Below are 20,926 nucleotides of genomic sequence, written 5' to 3' on the forward strand. Positions count from 1 at the left end.
TATACACCTGAGGACAAGGTAATGCAAAGTACACAAGGACAAGGTAATGCAAGTATCTAGCACCAGGTATATACACCAGAGCACAAGGTAATAAAACAATCTAACACCAGACAGAAGTTATATACACCCGAGGACAAGGTAATGCAAGCATCTAGCACCAGTTATATACAGTACACCCGAGGACAAGAGAATGCCATACATGGCCCATGCCAGAAGGGACAAACTACTCTGTTCCTGAACTTCCCTGGTAATGTATGATTGCCATCACCTGTGGTGAGCTGGGTAATTGATAAGTAAGGTGTCACCACAGGTGCTGGCAATCATACATTACCAGGGAAGCCCAGGACCAGAGCATGTTCTCCCTGAAGGAGAGGGTCAGGTAGGCAAGTATGGTACTATGCAGAGGGTATATACTGTACATCCGGTGACAAGGTGAAGCAATAGGCAGAGGTTATATACACCTGAGGACAAGGTGAAGCACTAGGCAGAGGTTATATACACCAGAGGACAAGGTGAAGCACTAGGCAGAGGTTATATACACCTGAGGACAAGGTGAAGCACTAGGCAGAGGGTATATACACCCGAGGACAAGGTGAAGCACTAGGAAGAGGGTATATGCACCCGAGGACAAGGTAATGCAAGCATCTAGCACCAGTTATATACAGTACACCCGAGGACAAGAGAATGCCATACATGGCCCATGCCAGGAGGGACAAACTACTCTGTTCCTGGACTTCCCTGGTAATGTATGATTGCCATCACCTGTGGTGAGCTAGGTAATGGATAAGAAAGGTGTCACCACAGGTGACAGCAATCATACATTACCAGGGAAGCCCAGGACCAGAGCATTTTCTCCCTGAAGGAGAGAGTCAGGTAGGCAAGTATGGTACTATGCAGAGGGTATATACTGTACATCCGGTGACAAGGTGAAGCACTAGGCAGAGGTTATATACACCTGAGGACAAGGTGAGGCACTAGGCAGAGGTTATATACACCAGAGGACAAGGTGAAGCACTAGGCAGAGGTTATATACACCAGAGGACAAGGTGAAGCACTAGGCAGAGGTTATATACACCAGAGGACAAGGTGAAGCACTAGGCAGAGGTTATATACACCTGAGGACAAGGTGAAGCATTAGGCAGAGGGTATATACACCAGGGAATGTGATGCACTAGGCAGAGGTTATATACACCAGAGGACAAGGTGAGGCACTAGGCAGAGGTTATATACACCAGAGGACAAGGTGAAGCACTAGGCAGAGGTTATATACACCAGAGGACAAGGTGAAGCACTAGGCAGAGGTTATATACACCTGAGGACAAGGTGAAGCACTAGGCAGAGGGTATATACACCAGGGAATGTGATGCACTAGGCAGAGGTTATATACACCAGAGGACAAGGTGAAGCACTAGGCAGAGGTTATATACACCAGAGGACAAGGTGAAGCACTAGGCAGAGGTTATATACACCAGAGGACAAGGTGAAGCACTAGGCAGAGGTTATATACACCTGAGGACAAGGTGAAGCACTAGGCAGAGGGTATATACACCAGGGAATGTGATGCACTAGGCAGAGGTTATATACACCAGAGGACAAGGTGAAGCACTAGGCAGAGGTTATATACACCAGAGGACAAGGTGAAGCACTAGGCAGAGGTTATATACACCAGAGGACAAGGTGAGGCACTAGGCAGAGGTTATATACACCAGAGGACAAGGTGAGGCACTAGGCAGAGGTTATATACACCAGTGGACAAGGTGAGGCACTAGGCAGAGGTTATATACACCAAAGGACAAGGTGATGCACTAGGCAGAGGTTATATACACCAGAGGACAAGGTGAGGCACTAGGCAGAGGTTATATACACCAGAGGACAAGGTGAGGCACTAGGCAGAGGTTATATACACCAGAGGACAAGGTGAGGAACTAGGCAGAGGTTATATACACCAGAGGACAAAGTGAGGCACTAGGCAGAGATTATATACACCTGAGAACAAGGTGAGGCACTAGGCAGAGGTTATATACACCAGAGGACAAGGTGAGGCACTAGGCAGAGGTTATATACACCAGAGGACAAGGTGAGGCACTAGGCAGAGGTTATACACACCAGAGGACAAGGTGAGGCACTAGGCAGATGTTATATACACCAGAGGACAAGGTGAGGAACTAGGCAGAGGTTATATACAGCTGAGAACAAGGTGAAGCACTAAGCAAAGGATATATTCACCTAAGGACAAGGCGATGCACTAGGTAGAGGGCATATACACCCGAGGACAAGGTGAGGCACTAGGCAGAGGTTATATACACCTGAGGACAAGGTGAGGCACTAGGCAGAGGTTATATACACCAGAGGACAAGGTGAGGCACTAGGCAGAGGTTATACACACCAGAGGACAAGGTGAGGCACTAGGCAGAGGTTATATACACCAGAGGACAAGGTGAGGAACTAGGCAGAGGTTATATACACCAGAGGACAAACTGAGGCACTAGGCAGAGATTATATACACCTGAGGACAAGGTGAGGCACTAGGCAGAGGTTATATACACCTGAGGACAATTGAGGCACTAGACAAAGGTAATATACACCTGAGGACAAGGTGATGCACGAAGCAGAGGATATATACACCTGAGGACAAGGCGATGCACTAGGCAGAGGGTATATACACCTGAGGACAAGGTTGATGCACTAAGTAGAGGGCATATACACCTGAGGACAAGGTTGATGCACTAAGTAGAGGGCATATACACCTGAGGACAAGGTGAGGCACTAGGCAGAGGGCATATACACCTGAGGACAAGGTGAGGCACTAGGCAGGGGGAGATGATACACGGCAGAGCAGAAGCTACCAGCACACACATGTAATGGTGTACATAGGATGACACAAGCTCTGGTAGGTCATGCGTGTGTGAGAGGCAGATTAGCATTGGCAGTATGCAGTGTCTGTACCTGTACCACAGCGCCATCTGGCGGTATGACCATATCCTTGGGAATCCTGCAGGTGACCTCATTCTGCAGCACTTTGGGGTAACACTCTCGGCCCCCGATGGTCATGGAGACATTAAAACATCTGGCTGCCGATTCCAGAGCTTTATGCTGCATGGGGAGAAGACAGAATTAGCCACAGACTGGTGTAAGCCCCGCGGTCGCTCCTCGCCCCACGGCAGACACGCTATTCTGTGTATGAGCATGGAATCCAGATGTACTAAGCTTATCTGATCCCCTGATAACGATACACAGAGATAAATGGCCGGTAGACAAGGTGGGGATAAGACGCCAATGTGCGACACACTGGGCCAGTTGTACTAAGCTTGTAAAGGGATAAACCACCAGCCAATCAGCTCCTACCTCTCATTTTTCAAACAGTCTGTGAGCCAATTGGCTGGTGGTTTAACACTCTGCATTTTATCACTTTTGAAGCTTAGTACATCTGGCCCAGTGTGTCGCACATCGGTGCCTTATCCCCGCCTGGTCTAGCGGCCATTTATCTCTGTGTATCCTTATTAGGGGGGTACAGTGTGATGTCGGGGACCAGCGCCGCTGCCTCGGCCACACGCACCTGGGCAGGAGAGGGTCAATTTATCGGAACTCTTCATATATGGCGACTCAGGCTCCGGATTTCATTTACCGTTAGTGATCAAGTTAAAAATAGATTCAGAATATAAATATTTAAACAGCCACCGAAATATAATATTTAATTAAAGTAATAAAGAATCTTTTCATGAATGTTCTGTCTGTAATTATTGTGCAGCAGCCGGGTAGTTATGCTGCAATATGAGGACAAATGGGCACTACCGCTGCCTAGATCACAGCATGTGGTGCCAGCAACATGTCCGACCATCACCACGTGGGTACAGATAGGGGCCCACTGTTTGGCACACACCGGGCCTCTGAACACCGACGCCCCACACCCCCAGGCACCAGGTCACCGACTGATCCTGTGATAACATCATATTATTTTGTGATCCCCCCCCCCCCAATAATGTCTGCTGTATACCTTGTTATATGTATTGTTAATCCTATTGTGTAGTATGCATGTATTTGCTCACACCCCAGCGTCTTACATGTGCCGCGATCTCCGTCTCCCCTTTATTCAGCGGGAAGCGCCTCTCCTCATTTTCGAAAGGGTGAACAACATAGTTCTGAATATATTCAAAGTTTTTAGGAGTGTTATATATATATCCGTCCAGGAGCACACTCAGCTTCCTTGGAAATCGCTCCGCCTCTGTACTATTTAACTGTGGGGTGCTGCAGACGATACGATCAGAGGAGAAGACCCCGCCACAGACCTGCGGAACAGAAGGGGTGACTGAATATTATATAATATATATATATATATATATAATTATATATAAAAGAGTATGGACCGGCACTACCCAACCCACAATGGGAATAAAGTGGCCTGCATGCCATTGCTGAAATACAGAAACAGCTGGGTTTCCACTCCATAAATGAAACAGGAGACAGCACGACACTGCAGCTTCAAAGTGGTTTTATTGAACCTCAACGGCTCATTTCGGGGCAACCCCTTTCTCAAGAGGATTTGTATTGGTTTTCTCCTTTTGAGAAAGGAGTTGTTGCAGTGCCGTGCTGTTTCCGGTTTCATTTATGGAGTGGAAACCCAGGTGATAACAGATTTAAGCGGACTATGGAGACAAAACTCCTAACCTGGGTGGCACACATGTTTAAACTGGGATGATCTGGAGCTATGGGTGAGGTAGACATCATGGTTGGATTGGGATGTTCAGGAGATATGGGTGGGGTAGACACCAGAGTTGAACTGGGAAAATATGGACATATGGGTGGGGTAGACACCAGGGTTGAACTGGGAAAATATGGAGATATGGGTGGGGTACACATCAAGGTCGAACTGGGAAGATATGAAGATATGGGTGGGGTAGACACCAGGGTTGAACTGGGAAGATATGGAGATATGGATGGGGTAGACACCAGGGTTGAACTGGGGAGATATTGGTGGGGTAGACACCAGGGTTGAACCGGGGAGATATTGGTGGGGTAGACATCAAGGTTGAACTGGGAAGATATGGAGAAATGGGTGGGGTAGACATCAAAGGTTAAACTGGGGAGATAATGGTGGGGGAGCCACCAGGGCTGAACTGGGAAGATATGGAGGAATATGGGTGGGGTAGATATCAAGGTTGAACTGGGAAGATATGGAGATATTGGTGGGGTAGACACCAGGGTTGAACTAGGAAGATATGGAGATATGGGTGGAGTAGACACCAGGGTTGAACTGGGAAAATATGGGGATATGGGTGGGATAGACACCAGGGTTGAACTGGGTAGATATGGAGATATGGGTGGGGTAGACACCAGGGTTGAACTGGGAAAATATGGAGATATGGGTGGGGTAGACACCAGGGTTGAACTGGGAAAATATGGAGATATGGGTGGGGTAAACACTAGGGTTGAACTGGGAAGATATGGAGATATGGGTGGGGTAGACACCAGGGTTGAACTAGGAAGATATGTAGATATGGGTCGGGTAGACACCAGGGTTGAACTGGGGAGAGATGGGTGGGGTAGACATCAAGGTCGAACTGGGAAGATATGAAGATATGGGTGGGGTAGACAACAGGGTTGAACTTAGAAGATATGGAGATATGGGTGGGGTAGACACCAGGGTTGAACTGGGAAGATATGGAGATATAGGTGGGTTAGACACCAGGGTTGAACTGGGAAAATATGGAGATATGAGTGGGTTAGACACCAGGGTTGAACTGGGGAGATATGGGTGGGGTAGACACCAGGGTTGAACTGGGAAGATATGGGTGGGGTAGATGCCATGGTTAAACTGTGGAGATATGGGTGGGGTAGACGCCATGGTTTAACTGGGGAGATATGGGTCGGGTAGACACCAGGGTTGAACTGGGAAGATATGGAGAGATGGGTGGGGTAGACATCAAGGTTAAACTATGGAGATATGGGTGGGACAGCCACCAGGGCTGAACTGGGAAGATATGGAGGGGTATGGGTGGGGTAGGCATCAAGGTTGAACTGGTAAGATATGGAGGGATATGGGTGGGGTAGACATCAAGGTCGAACTGGGAAGATATGAAGATATGGGTAGGGTAGATACCAGGGTTGAACTGGGGAAGATATGGATATATGGATGGGGTAGACACTAGGGTTGAACTGGGAAGATATGTAGATATGGGTCGGGTAGACACCAGGGTTGAACTGGGGAGAGATGGGTGGGGTAGACATCAAGGTTAAACTGGGGAGATATGGGTGGTGCAGCCACCAGGGCTGAACTGGGAAGATGTGGAGATATGGGTGGGGTAGACATCAAGGTTGAACTAGGAAGATATGAAGATATTGGTGGGGTAGATACCAGGGTTGAACTGGGGAAGATATGGATATATGGGTGGGGCAGCCACCAGGGTTGAACTGGGAAGATATGGAGATATGGGTGGGGTAGACATCAAGGTTGAACTAGGAAGATATGGAGATTTTGGTGGGGTGGGTCCGGTATGATATGCCGGCGGTCATGGACACCCATAGAGGGACAAAGTGCCGGCATTGCGGCGGTCGGGATTCCGACCGCTGGTATATTGACCGCATCCCGGTGGGGTAGATACCAGGGTTGAACTGGGGAAGATATGGAGATATTGGTGGAGTAGACACTAGGGTTGAACTGGGACGATATGGAGAGATGGATGGGGTAGACACTACGGTTAAACTGGGGAGATATGGGTGGGGTAGACACCAGGGTTGAACGGGAGATATGGGTGGGGTAGACACCAGGGTTGAACTGGGTAGACACCAGGGTAGGCCAGTAATTATTTTACAAAATGACAAATAACATAATGGGGAGTCAGCCTGCCACAATAATGGCCCCGCAATCACTGATCTCTGGCAGCAATATACATGGCTAAAACAGTAATTGAATGGTGTATGTATGGGCCTGCTGATCACTTCTGAGATAATTGGGAGATTTCAAAGCGACACATTAGACACAACACACAATGGAGCTCTGACCTTATTCATGCCTTTATACGAGACTGTTACACTGGACACTGAATCCAGGTTGGCCCCCAGAATTGTGAGGGAGGATCCGCTGTAGGAGACAAGGGATTGGGATTGTAAATCAAGAAGCCACTTTACTATGGCTGGAAGTTCTCAAACCAGTGACCGTTCCCCGTTCTGCTGGGAATCTCAATACATAAGTCTGGCCACGTTTACAACCCAACTAATCCTGACATTTCCAGATAATTTGGCCCTTTCTAAGGGAACATATTTATCATGTTCCAATGTCTCTACAATACTTTATAGGAAAAATATATTACACAGGAGGAGATGGAATCCACCGCTTCACCCGAGCCAAAGGCCTGTCGCTGCCCAAACATCTACAGGTTCTTGTAGGACAATTGTCTCAGCCCAAAAACACAAAGGTGCACCCATGAAACACAAAAATGAGTTTCGTAGAGAGGAATGAATGTCGGTTATAGGCTGGTGATGGAGTTATGTCGGTACCCAGTGATGCCCAATATGTGCGGTGTACTAGTCCATGACCTATAGAACACAACTATTAGTATGTCTCTACGGTCTCATCCTAATTCCCGTTATGCGATTGTGTACACACCTCACCAATTTCTGATACCAGCTAATCAGCCAAGTGGGGTAGACAGCTTGTATTGTGTGACGTCAGTACGGTCAGGTACTCACCTAACCAAGCTGCAAAGTGGCTGGATGCTCTCAACCCGTGGATCAGGTTTGTAAATGAACGGTTGGGGGTAGTAAGTCTGGACTCCATCCAGCCACAAGGAGATATTTGTGGGTCCAACGGAGGCGACCGGTGGCGAAACGCAGCAAAGGTCCCCTTTGGGACAAGACCTGAGGGAAATTAAATAGATGTTTAGGTCTAGACATCCATGAAGCTACATAGACTCACAATGCACCCCCGACTATAGCCACTGACTCCTCAACACCCACATTATCTTCCTCTCTATGATCTTTCCCCTCACCACCCACGTGTGATCTTCCCCCTCACTGCCTAAGTTTGATCCCACCCACCACCCCCCCTCCCCACATGCAATCCTCCCCTCCAGTACCAACGGTGTGTATTGAATTTAAAGTCCTCACTTATTGTCCATAGGGCATTCCATGTTTCCTAAATACACCCGCTGGGTCTCTCCTGCAACCAGATCTTGTCCTTTCAGCGTCAGTCTAGATCCTCCAACCAATGGTCCAAAAGATGGAGACACGGACGTAAGAACTGGCTCCTGCGAAGGAACACAGATAAGGGGACATCAGGGACATGGGCCAGCTCTGTGTCCACCCTACATTACAAACGACTAGGTCTGTGTCTAACACATCTTGTATCACTTTGTGGTCTCTGTGGGATTCATCTCCGACACATCTCCTGGCTGGACACAGAACCAGGGTCCACGGAGCTGCCATGTAAAGGTGCAGAAGACAGGACACAGGCGGAGGAGCCACATACAATAGCCGTATCACTTTCCATTACAGGTAGGTTCCGTACCACAAAGCTGAAGCCACCCGCTGTGCTGCTGCCAGCGATATAGTAGTTGAAGTCTCTCTGATTCTCATTGATTATTACGGTGACATTGGCGGATGACGCGGCATCCGGGGGCCCACCAGTCTGTAAGGTGCAGACAAGGCTGCGGGGAGAAGAGAAGCGGTTATAGGGTGACTTTGGTGGAGCTCAGCGCCCTAGATGTGGGCTCTATCCGTCTGCTACCTTCTCCTGTCGCTCCTCTTAGGGTCCACAACGCATTCTCGTGGTCCCACGGTCACTGTGTGAGTCTGCGGGGTGATCTCTGCATTGGCAGGTCCATTGTACACCTGGTGAGACTGGAAATCTGACCCACAAATGGTGATGGTGGTAGAGCCACGTAGCGGAGCCATACGGGGATAAAACTGCAGCAAAGATAAAGATATTACAAAACGTGGAGCTGGTGGCAGACTGCGGAACGCTGGGACATAGGAGTGGACTGGTTCTGGCATAAACCTGGTGGGGTTGGGATCATTTGGTCTATTGCATTATGGTAGAAAGTCATTAGGTCGAATCCATTAGGTCGACATGCTAAAAGGTCGACATGATTCTAGGTCGACATGGGAAAAGGTCGACATGATTCTAGGTCGAAAGGTCATTAGTTCGACAGGTCATTAGTTCGACAAGGTCATTAGTTCGACATTGACTATGTCGACATTCACAAGGTCGACATGGGGTTTTTCACTGTTTTTTTTACCTGAATGTCAACACAGTCGACATGGACACAGTTTAAAGTGCACTGCATCCCCTCGCATCGCTCGCTGCGCTCGCTATGCGTCGGGCACGGTGCCTCGCTACGCTCGGCACACTATTTTATTCTCCCACCACGCCCTAGTGGATGGTAGGGCATGAAATACCGCCTGTCGGCACATGTTGGCTCAAAAAACAGTGAAAAACTCCATGTCGACCTTGTGAATGTCGACATAGACAATGTCGAACTAATGACCTTGTCGAACTAATGACCTGTCGAACTAATGACCTTTCGAACTAGAATCATGTCGACCTTTTCCCATGTCGACCTAGAGTCATGTCGACCTTTTAGCATGTCGACCTAATGGATTCGACCTAATGACTGTCTACCATAATGCAGTAGACCAAATGACCGCATCCCACCTGGTGCATGTGTTACTATTGCACCAGTTCAGCACACAAGCGGGAAAGCAGCTTTTATCTCGCTGCATTTTATGCTGGTGTCCAACTCTACAAGAGCCTCTCTGGCTTTAAGAATGTAAGTGGCAGATGCACTAAGGCTTGGAGAGCGATAAAGTAACAGCCAACCGGCTGAAAACCAGCATTTTTCAAATGCAGCCTGTGACATGACAGTTAGGAGCTGAACAGTTGCTACTTTATCTCTCCCCATGGCTTAGAACATCTACTATGCAGCTCACTTTGTGGTTATATAGGAGGCAGCGGAGAGATTCCTACCTCATCAATCCTCGGAGGGCAGATATTTTGGTTCCATTCCCCCTGACATTCCTCCTCCCGACTGCAGCCATTCCGACACCATCCACACCCCATGAAAAGCGGCGCACGCAGGCACCGACTGCAGGAAAGGAGGTGGCGACACCCGGGTCCTCCGACACCGACCTTTGTCACCTGTAGGGAGAGTCAGACATGGGGACCCTTCTCCAGCATCACCCCCTTCTAGCAGACACCACCATAAAACTCCACTCACCTGGTTCCCAGTGACAAACAGCAAATTGTCCCCAATGCGGGTGACCTCAGGTGACACAGAGTCATTGCGGCTTAGGGAGAAGTTGGCCAGAACGAGAGGGTTGCTGTTGCGTTGCAGTATTACCTGGGTGTGGGGAGTAACAGGGTCACAATGGTTGCAGCACTGTACCCCAATATAAATATACCCCCATACTGTATATATGGTCTGCTTGACTGCTCACCTGTATCATTCTCCCATCAGAAGTGCCCAGGTGTCCAATGGTTAATGGTTCCTCGACGGTGGCGTAAAGAGAGGTGAGCAAGGTACCATTCATCTTTCCGCTAAACAGGTCCAGACGGGTCATGGGTGGGGTTACCAGCGTGGGCACGTTCCAACAGCTGCGGTCTAGGACCGGCGCAGATTCATTCACCTGGGGAAACAGACCCTGGTTTATAAACAGATTTGAACAAAGTCGCTGTGCGGCTACTCTGCGGGCCCGAACCAGCTAGCCGAAAGGCTGCTATGGTGTGGTGCCTGTGCGCCCATCACAAGCAGTTCCCGTTGCAACTGTGGACATGCCGGCAGAAAGGAGTGAAGAACATGAGCGGAGAGGTAACACATGATGCTACAGCCGGAACATGAGCGGACAGGTAACACACGATGCTACGGTCAAAACATGAGCGGACAGGTAACACAGGATGCTACAGCCGGAACATGAGCGGACAGGTAACACACGATGCTACGGCCGGAACATGAGCGGACAGGTAACACAGGATGCTACGGTCAAAACATGAGCGGACAGGTAACACAGGATGCTACGGCCGAAACATGAGCGGACAGGTAACACAGGATGCTACAGCCAGAACATGAGCGGACAGGTAACACAGGATGCTACGGCCGGAACATGAGCGGACAGTTCACACACGATGCTACGGCCGGAACATGAGCAGACAGGTAACACAGGATGCTACAGCCGGAACATGAGCGGACAGGTAACACAGGATGCTACGGCCGGAACATGAGCGGACAGTTCACACACGATGCTACGGCCGGAACATGAGCAGACAGGTAACACAGGATGCTACAGCCGGAACATGAGCGGACAGGTAACACAGGATGCTACGGCCGGAACATGAGCGGACAGGTAACACACGATGCTACAGTCGGAACATGAGCGGACAGGTAACACAGGATGCTACAGCCGGAACATGAGCGGACAGGTAACACACGATGCTACAGCCGGAACATGAGCGGACAGGTAACACATGATACTACAGCCGGAACATGAGCGGACAGGTAACACAGGATGCTACAGCCGGAACATGAGCGGACAGGTAACACACGATGCTACGGCCGGAACATGAGCGGACAGGTAACACACGATGCTATGGCCGCAACATGAGCGGACAGGTAACACAGGATGCTACGGCCGCAACATGAGCGGACAGGTAACACACCCCAGAACCTTGCAGCTAACTGGATCAGCCCCAGTGGGTCCTTCGTATTTTGTTCTGCTACTGGAATATATCTGGGCATTTAGAGGGCAATAGTGACTGATACCCGGTAACCTCATGGGAGTCACCTGTATACATTGTATATGTAGTGCATGCATTATTTGTTTTACAGACGGAGAAGTAGTCGGGTCTGACGGAGAAGCCGGATATACAGTGTAGCTCCTACATTTATACCAGTCCATCAGTCCCACCCCAGTTACACTGAGTCATGCCACCTGCCCCTCTGTCTACAATGATCTTACTGCTCTAATTCTCCTTGTTGTCTCTGGACCTGACACCCCCACCACCGCCACCACCTATTGTTATGTAGGGCTCCTGCTTTTACCCATAATTCTTTCTTCTTGGCCCTGGTCCTTACGTTTTGGGGGCAGTAGGTCTCGGTCTGGTAGTAGCGAAGTCCCCTCTGGAGCTTCTCCTTGTACGCGATACTGCAGCATTTCCTCATCCCATCCCTGATGGACAAGTCAATGAATTTCAGGGGGAAGGCACAGAGGGCGGACTTCTTACGGGGTGTTGCACTTTGGGGTTCGCTCTGAGCAAAGGCCGCAAACAGCACAAGATTATCAGCATCCAAAGACAGCTCAGAAGCCAGGTCCTTCCCCACGGCCACAACGTGAGCCGCCTGCACAATGTTGAACGTTTGGGGTTCTGACCTGCGTCTGCGTTTCTGCTCAACCCGGCAGTCCAGGACCAGTTCCCGATAACTAGAAGAGATCGCCCAGAGAAAGAGCCATTAATACAGGGAGATGTGAATGTACAGAGTGCTGGAGATACAATGATCAACAGGAGACCCTTCAGGTCTATGGACAACCCGCCATTACTCAGTGCTACACAAGTTGGTTATAATAAAGTCATTGAAGCCTGCTGGTGTACAGCTACACTCTACATACTAAACACGCTAATCAGAATAATTATGACAAACTCTGCAATATAAGACTGTAAATTTCAGGTGCTTAGTATAATTTTGGCCTAACACATGGGCCTTCCAACCATGACCAGGTGACCTTGTCTGGTAGGTCCCCAACACTAAAGGTTCAAGTCAAGGGCATAGGACTACCCAGGTCAGCACAAGCCAACCGCCCCAAAGCATCATCCTAGTGAGAAGTTTAAGTATTAAAAAAGACAATCAGCTTCCTTTCACAGCTCATTTGCCAGCCTCATAGGGGCCATTTAGTGATGACAACGAGGCCCTAGGCAGACAACACATGGACTCACCTGTTTAAACTGCAATAACTATATGATAACCTTTTGAGATTTTAGAGAGTGCAGATCTAAAGTCAAGGTGTCATCACCAGGTCTTGGCACATGACCATGTTGCATATCCGCCAATAGCTCTGCGATCCAGCCTAGCACATGCACCGCTCTTACCTCTTCATCTCCTCCTCCTTGGCACTTAGGCGGATCAGTCTGCTGTGGTAGTTCCTGGTTTCCGTGCTCTCCATCTGAACCGTCAGGAAGTAGACAAAGTCTGTAGTGTTGAAGGTGTAGACATAATGTATGGGGTAGCTGTTCATATATAGCGGGAGGACAGTCAACGAGTGAAAGTTTCCTGCAAAGCCATCCTGAGACGAGAGGAGCCTCCTTATGGACATGGACGTGGTGCTATATTTATCGGTCCCGCGTGAGTCTAACGTGGATGCCACGAAGAAGTAAACGTTCCTTATGTGGAGCATAACCCTGACCTTCGTCCCAAGGGGGCTAGCTATACAGTCCCTGCAGGAGGAATTAGAATTATCCTGTCCCCGGAAGAGGCAGTGGGAGTCCATTATTTCAAAGTCTTCAAATTCATGCAGAAAACAAAGACCTCGGAGAGAAGAGCCACAGCTGTACAAAAGGTTTTCCATGGGGTCCACCACCAAAACTTTGCTTTCGGTATCTTCCGCCTGGTCTGAGAGGGCACTGCCCATTTTACATTTGGAGCAGAGGGGACAGTGGGAGCTGTTGGTGGGTCCAGTGATGAGGTCCTGCATGAGCTGGAGGTCTGTGCCCCTAAGGACGTACAGGTGGTTAGTGATGGCCAGGAAGAGCAGGAGCTCTTTGGCTGCCACATTCTGTATAGTACTTGGTGCGGTGAAGGTGGGCAACTGGTAGGGGACATTTGGGTCTAGAGTAGGGTAGGATGTGACCGGGCACTGCCATGACAAGGTGTCCCGAGCAAGGAGGAGCATAAATAATAGCCTGGGAATGTTCCACATGATGGATATATGGAGAGGAAGCCCAAGGGGGATCTGCTTTCACCTCAGTGGTGGACACAGCAAAGACCGCACAGCGTCCATATTGTGGTACCTGTGCAGGAAGAACAGAGTCAGTATACAGACAGAGGTATATATACACACACATGTATGGACCCACACAGGTCAGGGGCAGACGGGGAGGAATGACGTATGATGATGATGGGCGCAGATTGCTGGGTGGCGCACACCTGTAACATGAATACAATGAACATATTGTGGGTCTCCCTGGCTACTATACCCCTCACCATCATTTGGATACAGCTTACAGAGGAGGCTCCCGGACAAGACGTTACATGTGTGCTGGAGGCTGAGACGTCGCACCCTCATGCTGGAAAAAAGATACACATTCCTCCGCTCATGGAACATGCTTACAGAGAGACAGTTTCACAATCCTGGACAAAAATAATCACACACTTATCATAACCCTCACACATTATCCAGAGACTTCTCTCCCGGGAACGTCAGCCCATAAACGGCGATGTGATCCGCTGACGGGGGCCTGGGACTATACTGAACGGAGCCAGTTATTGGGGGAATTAGGCTCCAGTCGCTGCCTCTGACGACTAAAACATCCGGCACTAGGCCACTAACTACTGTAACATCTGGGACATGTAACACCCACCGCACGCCAGCTCCTGACATGTCCGGCCACTGCATCTGTAACCACTCCTCTGAGAGGATAGATAGATAGATAGATAGATAGATAGATAGATAGATAGATAGATAGATAGATAGATAGATAATGTACACAGAAAATCTGGCACTCCGCAAAAATATTCCAGTGGCAACTTGCACTGGTGCCATCCACCGGCCCTGGTAGGTCCACAATATGGAGGATGGCAAAGGCGGCACTCAGAGACTTTCTCAATGCAAAATAGGTTGCTTTATTGCAAACACAAGGTTATACAAAAGGTTAACGATGTATATATATACTGTATATATATATATATATATATATATATATATATATATATATATATATATATATATATATATATATATATATATATATATATATATATATATATATATATATATATATATATATATATACACACACACATATACACACATATACTAGGTGATTCATTGCGCCCTGCGGGCGCTCTTTACACAGTCGTAAGGGGCTGCGCCCCCTTAATTTGTGAACATTTGTATATGAGAAAGATGGTTGGAATTGTATGTAAGATGCCTGTATTGCAACTTGAGTTATAGGTGAAATGTGTTAAATAGAGAGCATATGATGTGGAAGGGGGTGTGCATTGTTTTGTTTAATTAAAAAGCGTTTACAGAGTAAGATGTACATTGATAGTGTGGATGGTACAGTGACATTTGTGGGTGTGGGGGGGGGCTGTGTGTGCATGTTGTTTAGGTGTGTGTGTGTGCAATAGTATAGTAGGGTGTTTCTGAGTCAGCGGCTCCCCACTGGCGGAGGTCACGACACAGGAAAACAGGAGGCTGGGTAGTGATAGGGGTGTGTGGGCATAAGGGGGACTAAAGAGGAGGGTGGGAGACACTGTGCAGCTTCTGCCAGTGGGTTAGGGTCCAGCGTGGCAGTACAGGATGGTGGCCCTGAGTCAGTGTCTCCTCCTACTGGGTGGGAGTTCGGGTGCATGAGAGCAGGAGGCTGGGCTATGAGGCATGATAGGGGCATGTAGGCAAAACAGCGTCAGCGACTCCCCAGTGGTGGAAGTTACGGTTCAGGAGAGCAGGAAGCTGGGTAGTGATAGGGGTGTGTGATTATACGGGGGACTAAAGAGGGGCTTAGGGGTGCCGTGAATTGCGGGAGGGGCACCGGGGGTGCCGTGAATCAAGGGAAGGAGGGGGCGCAGGTGTCGGCGAATCGCGGGAGACGGCGGGGGTCCGCAAAGCGTGGGAGGGGTCGTGAATTGCGCGAGGGGGGTTGCGAATCGCAGGAGGGGGGGTGCGCGGGGGGTCCGCGAATTGCGGGAGGGGGGGGCACGGGGCGCGATGAATCACCTAGTTGGTTAGATATTCTTGTAGAAGGATGGTAGGATGTTGCTGTCATTCAGAATGCATTTACATAAACAGTAATAGTAGCAGTAAAAGGTCTGACTTAAAACACCTACAGTAAAACTGAACAGGTGTTATATATTCTACAAAGAATTGGTTGATGATGTCTAGGTTGACGTGCACATAGTTCATAGTTGTCACTGGAAAAAAATTGCTACAAGAAAAAAATCAAAGTTCAACACATGTAAATGTTGACATAAGTGTGGCACTTCATCGGTGTCCATGTCGACACATGAGAATGAATATGAAAACATTCAAAAAAAGAAAAATAAATCTTCAAAAACTCATGTCGACCATAGCCGTGCCAGTGTTTTGCATGTGCCATTTAATCCTGGGGTTGCCGTGAATCGCGCGGGGGTGGGGGGGGAGGAGGTGAGGGGTGTCCGCGAATCACGGGAGGAGGGTTCGTGGGTGGATGCTGTGAATTGCGGGAGGGGGGGTCGCGGGGGGGGGGGGTGTGGGTGCCGCGAATCGTGGGATGGGGGGGTGCGGGGGGTTGCAGTGAATCGCGGGAGGGTGGGTCGCGGGGGCAGGGGGTTGCCGCAATGACAGGAGGGGGGGGTCAGGGGTGGGGAATCGCGGTAGGGGGGGGTCGTGGGGGGCACCGTGAACCGTGGGAGGGGGGGGCCCGGAGGGTTGGCGCGAATCGTGGGAGGGGGGGTCGCGGGGTGCCGCGAATCGCATGAGGGGGGGGGTCACGGGGTGGGGCCGCGAATCGCGGGAGTCACCGGGGGTGCCGCGAATTGCGGGGGGTGTGCTGCAAATCGCGGGAGGGGGGTCGCAGGGGGTGCCGCGAATCGCCACAAGAAAAAATCAACACAGAAAGGTCAACACATGTAAATGTTGACATAAGTGTGGCACTTCATTGGTGTCCATGTCGACACATGAGAATGAATATGAAAACATTGAAAATGTGAAAAATAAATCTTGTCAACCTTTTTCATTGTCGACCATAGCCATGTCAGTGTTTTGCATGTGCCATTTAATCGTGGGGATGCCGTGAATATGGGGGGGGGGGGGGGGAGGGAGGGAGGTGCATACCCAACATGACCCTCTCCAGGAGGGACACATTGCTCTGTTTCTGGACTTTCTTCTTAATTTATGGATTACCATCACCTGTGCTTAAACACCTTTCTTATCAATTACCCTGTTTAAAATTACAGGTGATGACAATCATAAATTAAGATGGAAGTCCACAAACAGAGCATTCTGTCCCTCCTGGAGAGGGTCATGTTGGGAGGTATGGAGGTGTGGGGCGCTCACCTGGTGTGTCTGGTGTGTAGCTGTGTCTTTGCTGTGTAACATGGAGAGACAGAGGGTGTCTGGCACTGTCTGTGGGCTCACTGGGCTGGTTCTCTGTCATGTGAGTCAGCGTTATAGCTCCAGACACACTTTGAGTGACAGATGTAGCCAAATATATATATATATATATATATATATATATATATATATATATATATATATATATATATATATATATATATATATATATATATATACCATAGGAAGAAGGCGGCACTCTCACAGGCTTGATTCAAATTTTAAAAGTCCTTTATTGCAGCGGTCCTACGCCGTTACGGAGTTACCTCCGTCATCAGGGACACAATAGCATGCACAAAATACCAACATTAAATACAAGAAAGCAAACATTTAACACACCCCCCATGTCACTCCCGATTGGCCACACACTCACCCTCCCCCGTCAGCATCCCGCCGCACACCTGTCAGCCCATAACACGATCAGCCTGCAGTAACACACCGGGCGGGGAGCACGTCACTCTCACTGACCTGCTCTTCCGCACCACGTGGCTCCTTTATGCTGGATTAGTCTTTCCATGGCACCTATATCCAAAGACTTGTGCTGATAAAATTTCCCCTTGTATGTCCGGGACTGTTTTTATGGAAGCTGGAAGTGAGTGTTTCTCCATATAGAACACCTTCTTGTTTCTTATTGTAATAACGTTTGCACGCAACAATGGCTGCAAGCCAGCTTCTGGATGAGGCTTTGGACTTTATGAGATTAGACCTGAGTGAAGCGGTGAGTTTAAGTGATGCTGACGCTGAAGCTATATTATCAAAGCAGCAGTTTGAGGATGTCTCCTTACCTTTAACCCCTGATGTTCTGTACAATCAGTTACTGCGGTTGAAACAAAGGGAATGTGACTTTATGTGCCACAGTGTCAGTTTATCTGACTATTATCGCAGAAAACAGATTCCCAGGGGATTTAGAGTTAAAAACACACCAACGATTGGCAGGTATAACATCGCCTTCTGCCGACGTTGGATTGGTGTCTTGAATAAATGCTCCCAAGATTTGCTCCTGCTGGTTATCGAAGAAGCCACTAGGGAGCAAAAAGATCTGCAGCAACAAATCACTACTTTTGAGACAGCTCACTCCATTACGTTTACTCAGGACAGCCATAATAACTGGCTTGATAAACTTCAAACCCAGATGGACAAATACAGGCATGACCTTATAGCCTTTAAAAAAGAAAAGGTAAAAAAAGTTCAGCTTGACTATGATCAACGGAGGGTGTATCCGTGGCTTAATGCTGGCAACTTCCAAGAGGGCGGACGCCCGAATTATGGCCGACGCAAGCCACAGAGATTCCAGCACTCTAATCAAGGATCGAGTACCTCCCAGAGTGAAAGTGAGTCCTCTTGTTCCATCTCCAATACTGCAGGTGTCCCTTTAGGGGTGCCAACTGGGACTGCAGCAACTGGTCACAAAGGAAGAGGACGAGGAGGGCAGGGCAAAACCGCCGTCAGAGTAAGCACTCGTCCACCGAGGAAAGCAAGAATTTAGTTTTTAACCTGTCCAAAGTACCACTAACTACAACAGAGATTGAAGTCTTGGCTAAAGGTTTATCCTTCGTCCCCACCATCAAAGCAGATGCATTCCAGTGGAAGGTGGATACGTATAAACTCCATCGGACGTTACGTTTAAAAGAACATTTTGGTAAAACCACCCCTGCTGCTCCCACTGTGGATAAAGTGACCTTACCTGAACAGTTAAAAAAGATCGCCCCCCCGGTCGAGGTTTGACCCCCCTTCCATTAGTCCCTCGGTGAGGACTTTTACCAGGATGATGGATCAGCTGGGTGCGGTGGAGTCGGTCCGCACACATACCAGGTATAATCTGTCCATGCCACAACAACTGGCTTTGAATAATCTGGCTAAAAGGAGGGACATAATTGTGCGTAATGCAGATAAGGGGGGTGCTGTAATTGTTCAGGACTTCCAAGACTATAGGTCTGAGTGCCTCAGACAGTTGGGGGATTCCAAGACTTACAAGCTCCTTGCCAAAAATCCTACTGTTGTATTTAAACAGGAGTTAGATATGATTCTGAATACTGCTGTTAGAGATGGGTACCTTGATGTGGAATTTAAACAAGCTTTGACGGTTGAGTACCCTGTGGTACCTTTGTTTTACACCCTACCGAAGGTGCACAAGGACCCTCTGCATCCTCCAGGACGACCTATTATTTCGTCCAGGGGGTCCTTGATGCACCCGGTGGCCGTGTATCTGGACACAATTTTGAATCCTTGTGTCCAGAGGTTGAAATCCTATTTAAGAGATACCACTACCCTTTTATCGATTCTTGATAATCTTTCAGGATTAAATGTACTGGATAATGATTGTGTCATGTGTACGGCGGACGTCACCAGCCTCTACACCTGTATCCCCCATGATGCAGGTGTGGAGGCGGTACGGTTGCTGATTTCAGGTGACACGGAATACATGGGTCCCCCCATTGAGTTTTTCATGATTTTGTTGACTTTTGTGTTAACTAGGAACTATTTCCTCTTTGAAGGTAAATTCTATCTACAGGTGGCAGGCTGTGCCATGGGGTCAGCAGTGGCCCCGGCATATGCCAATGCCTTTATGCATCACGTTGAACAGAACATGTTTTTCAGGGATGGTATTTTGAGATCTGAGGTGTTGGTATACAAACGCTACATTGACGATCTCCTGATTTTTTGGAACCAGGACAAAGAAAGTTTGGAGCAGGTGTTTGCGGACCACGCCCACAGTGGCAGTGTGGTCGGGTTCACGTACACCATGAGTACTGATAATGTACAATTCTTGGACGTCGCCATATCGAAGAGGGATGCTGTAATCAGCACTTCCTTATTCGTGAAAGCGACTGATAGAAATACATTATTGAGAAATGAAAGTTTCCATCCTACCCCCCTCCGTAAAGGGCTCCCTTATTCACAGTTATTACGTGTTAAAAGGATAACATCGAACCCTGAAGAGGTCCCCACCGCATTACAAGCCATGGTGGAAAAATTTATATCAAGGGGGTATTCTAGATGTGAATTGAATATTTTGAAAGAAAAAGTACTTGCCATGCCCCGTGAACAACTTTTGCAATCCAAACCTAGTCCGCCCGCAGATAACATGACTAAACGTGTTCCCTGGGTCAATCGATATTCAGTTGGGTCTGAGCAAAAAACCAAAAAGGTTAAGCAGCTATGGCCTATGGTCTCCACTGATAAAGATTTGCCGCTTTTACACAATTCCAGGGTGCTCCCCAGTTACACCAGGGGGAGTAGCATCAAGGATAGAATTGTCAAATATGACATCACTGGTTGGGATAAGAAAAATCCAGGTCAGCACTTCTTGTCCAGAAAGAATGGATGCTTTCGGTGTCTTGGGTGCACCACGTGTAGGTCAATGGCAGTGGGGAACTTTTTTACACACCCTCATAAAGGTTATAAAATCTACATTAAGTTTCCCTTAACTTGTTCTTCATCTTACATTATTTACACCTTGACTTGCCCGTGTGGTTTGACCTATGTGGGGAAAACCCAGCGCACATTCAAGGAGCGCATGGCCCTACATAGGTCTTCTATCCACCAAGCCCAATCCAGTGGACACAGTGACCAACCAGTGGCTCGTCACTGTTTACTATTCAAACACAGTGTGGCCTCTATACGCACTATGATC

General features: G+C 48.6%; 1 protein-coding gene across 2 annotated transcripts in view; it reads right to left on the minus strand.

Annotated features, from left to right (window-relative positions):
• Positions 1 to 20,926, minus strand: part of MST1R (macrophage stimulating 1 receptor) — a 45,203-nt gene that overhangs the window by 11,332 nt on the left and 12,945 nt on the right. For both annotated transcript variants that reach the window (XM_083155844.1, XM_083155845.1), the window contains exons 2-13: positions 13,073 to 13,990; positions 12,063 to 12,408; positions 10,432 to 10,620; positions 10,212 to 10,334; positions 9,962 to 10,132; positions 8,723 to 8,901; positions 8,504 to 8,642; positions 8,104 to 8,243; positions 7,687 to 7,854; positions 7,000 to 7,078; positions 4,062 to 4,286; positions 2,947 to 3,093 (exon numbers count right to left, since the gene is read on the minus strand). In XM_083155844.1, the coding sequence (XP_083011970.1) occupies positions 2,947 to 3,093; positions 4,062 to 4,286; positions 7,000 to 7,078; positions 7,687 to 7,854; positions 8,104 to 8,243; positions 8,504 to 8,642; positions 8,723 to 8,901; positions 9,962 to 10,132; positions 10,212 to 10,334; positions 10,432 to 10,620; positions 12,063 to 12,408; positions 13,073 to 13,899 (2,733 nt within the window). In that variant the 5' untranslated portion in view covers positions 13,900 to 13,990. The remainder of the gene's footprint in view (positions 1 to 2,946; positions 3,094 to 4,061; positions 4,287 to 6,999; positions 7,079 to 7,686; positions 7,855 to 8,103; positions 8,244 to 8,503; positions 8,643 to 8,722; positions 8,902 to 9,961; positions 10,133 to 10,211; positions 10,335 to 10,431; positions 10,621 to 12,062; positions 12,409 to 13,072; positions 13,991 to 20,926) is intronic.

The sequence above is a fragment of the Crinia signifera genome, chromosome 8 (genome assembly GCF_055691185.1).
Source record: "Crinia signifera chromosome 8, ASM5569118v1, whole genome shotgun sequence".
Classification (NCBI taxonomy): domain Eukaryota; kingdom Metazoa; phylum Chordata; class Amphibia; order Anura; family Myobatrachidae; genus Crinia; species Crinia signifera.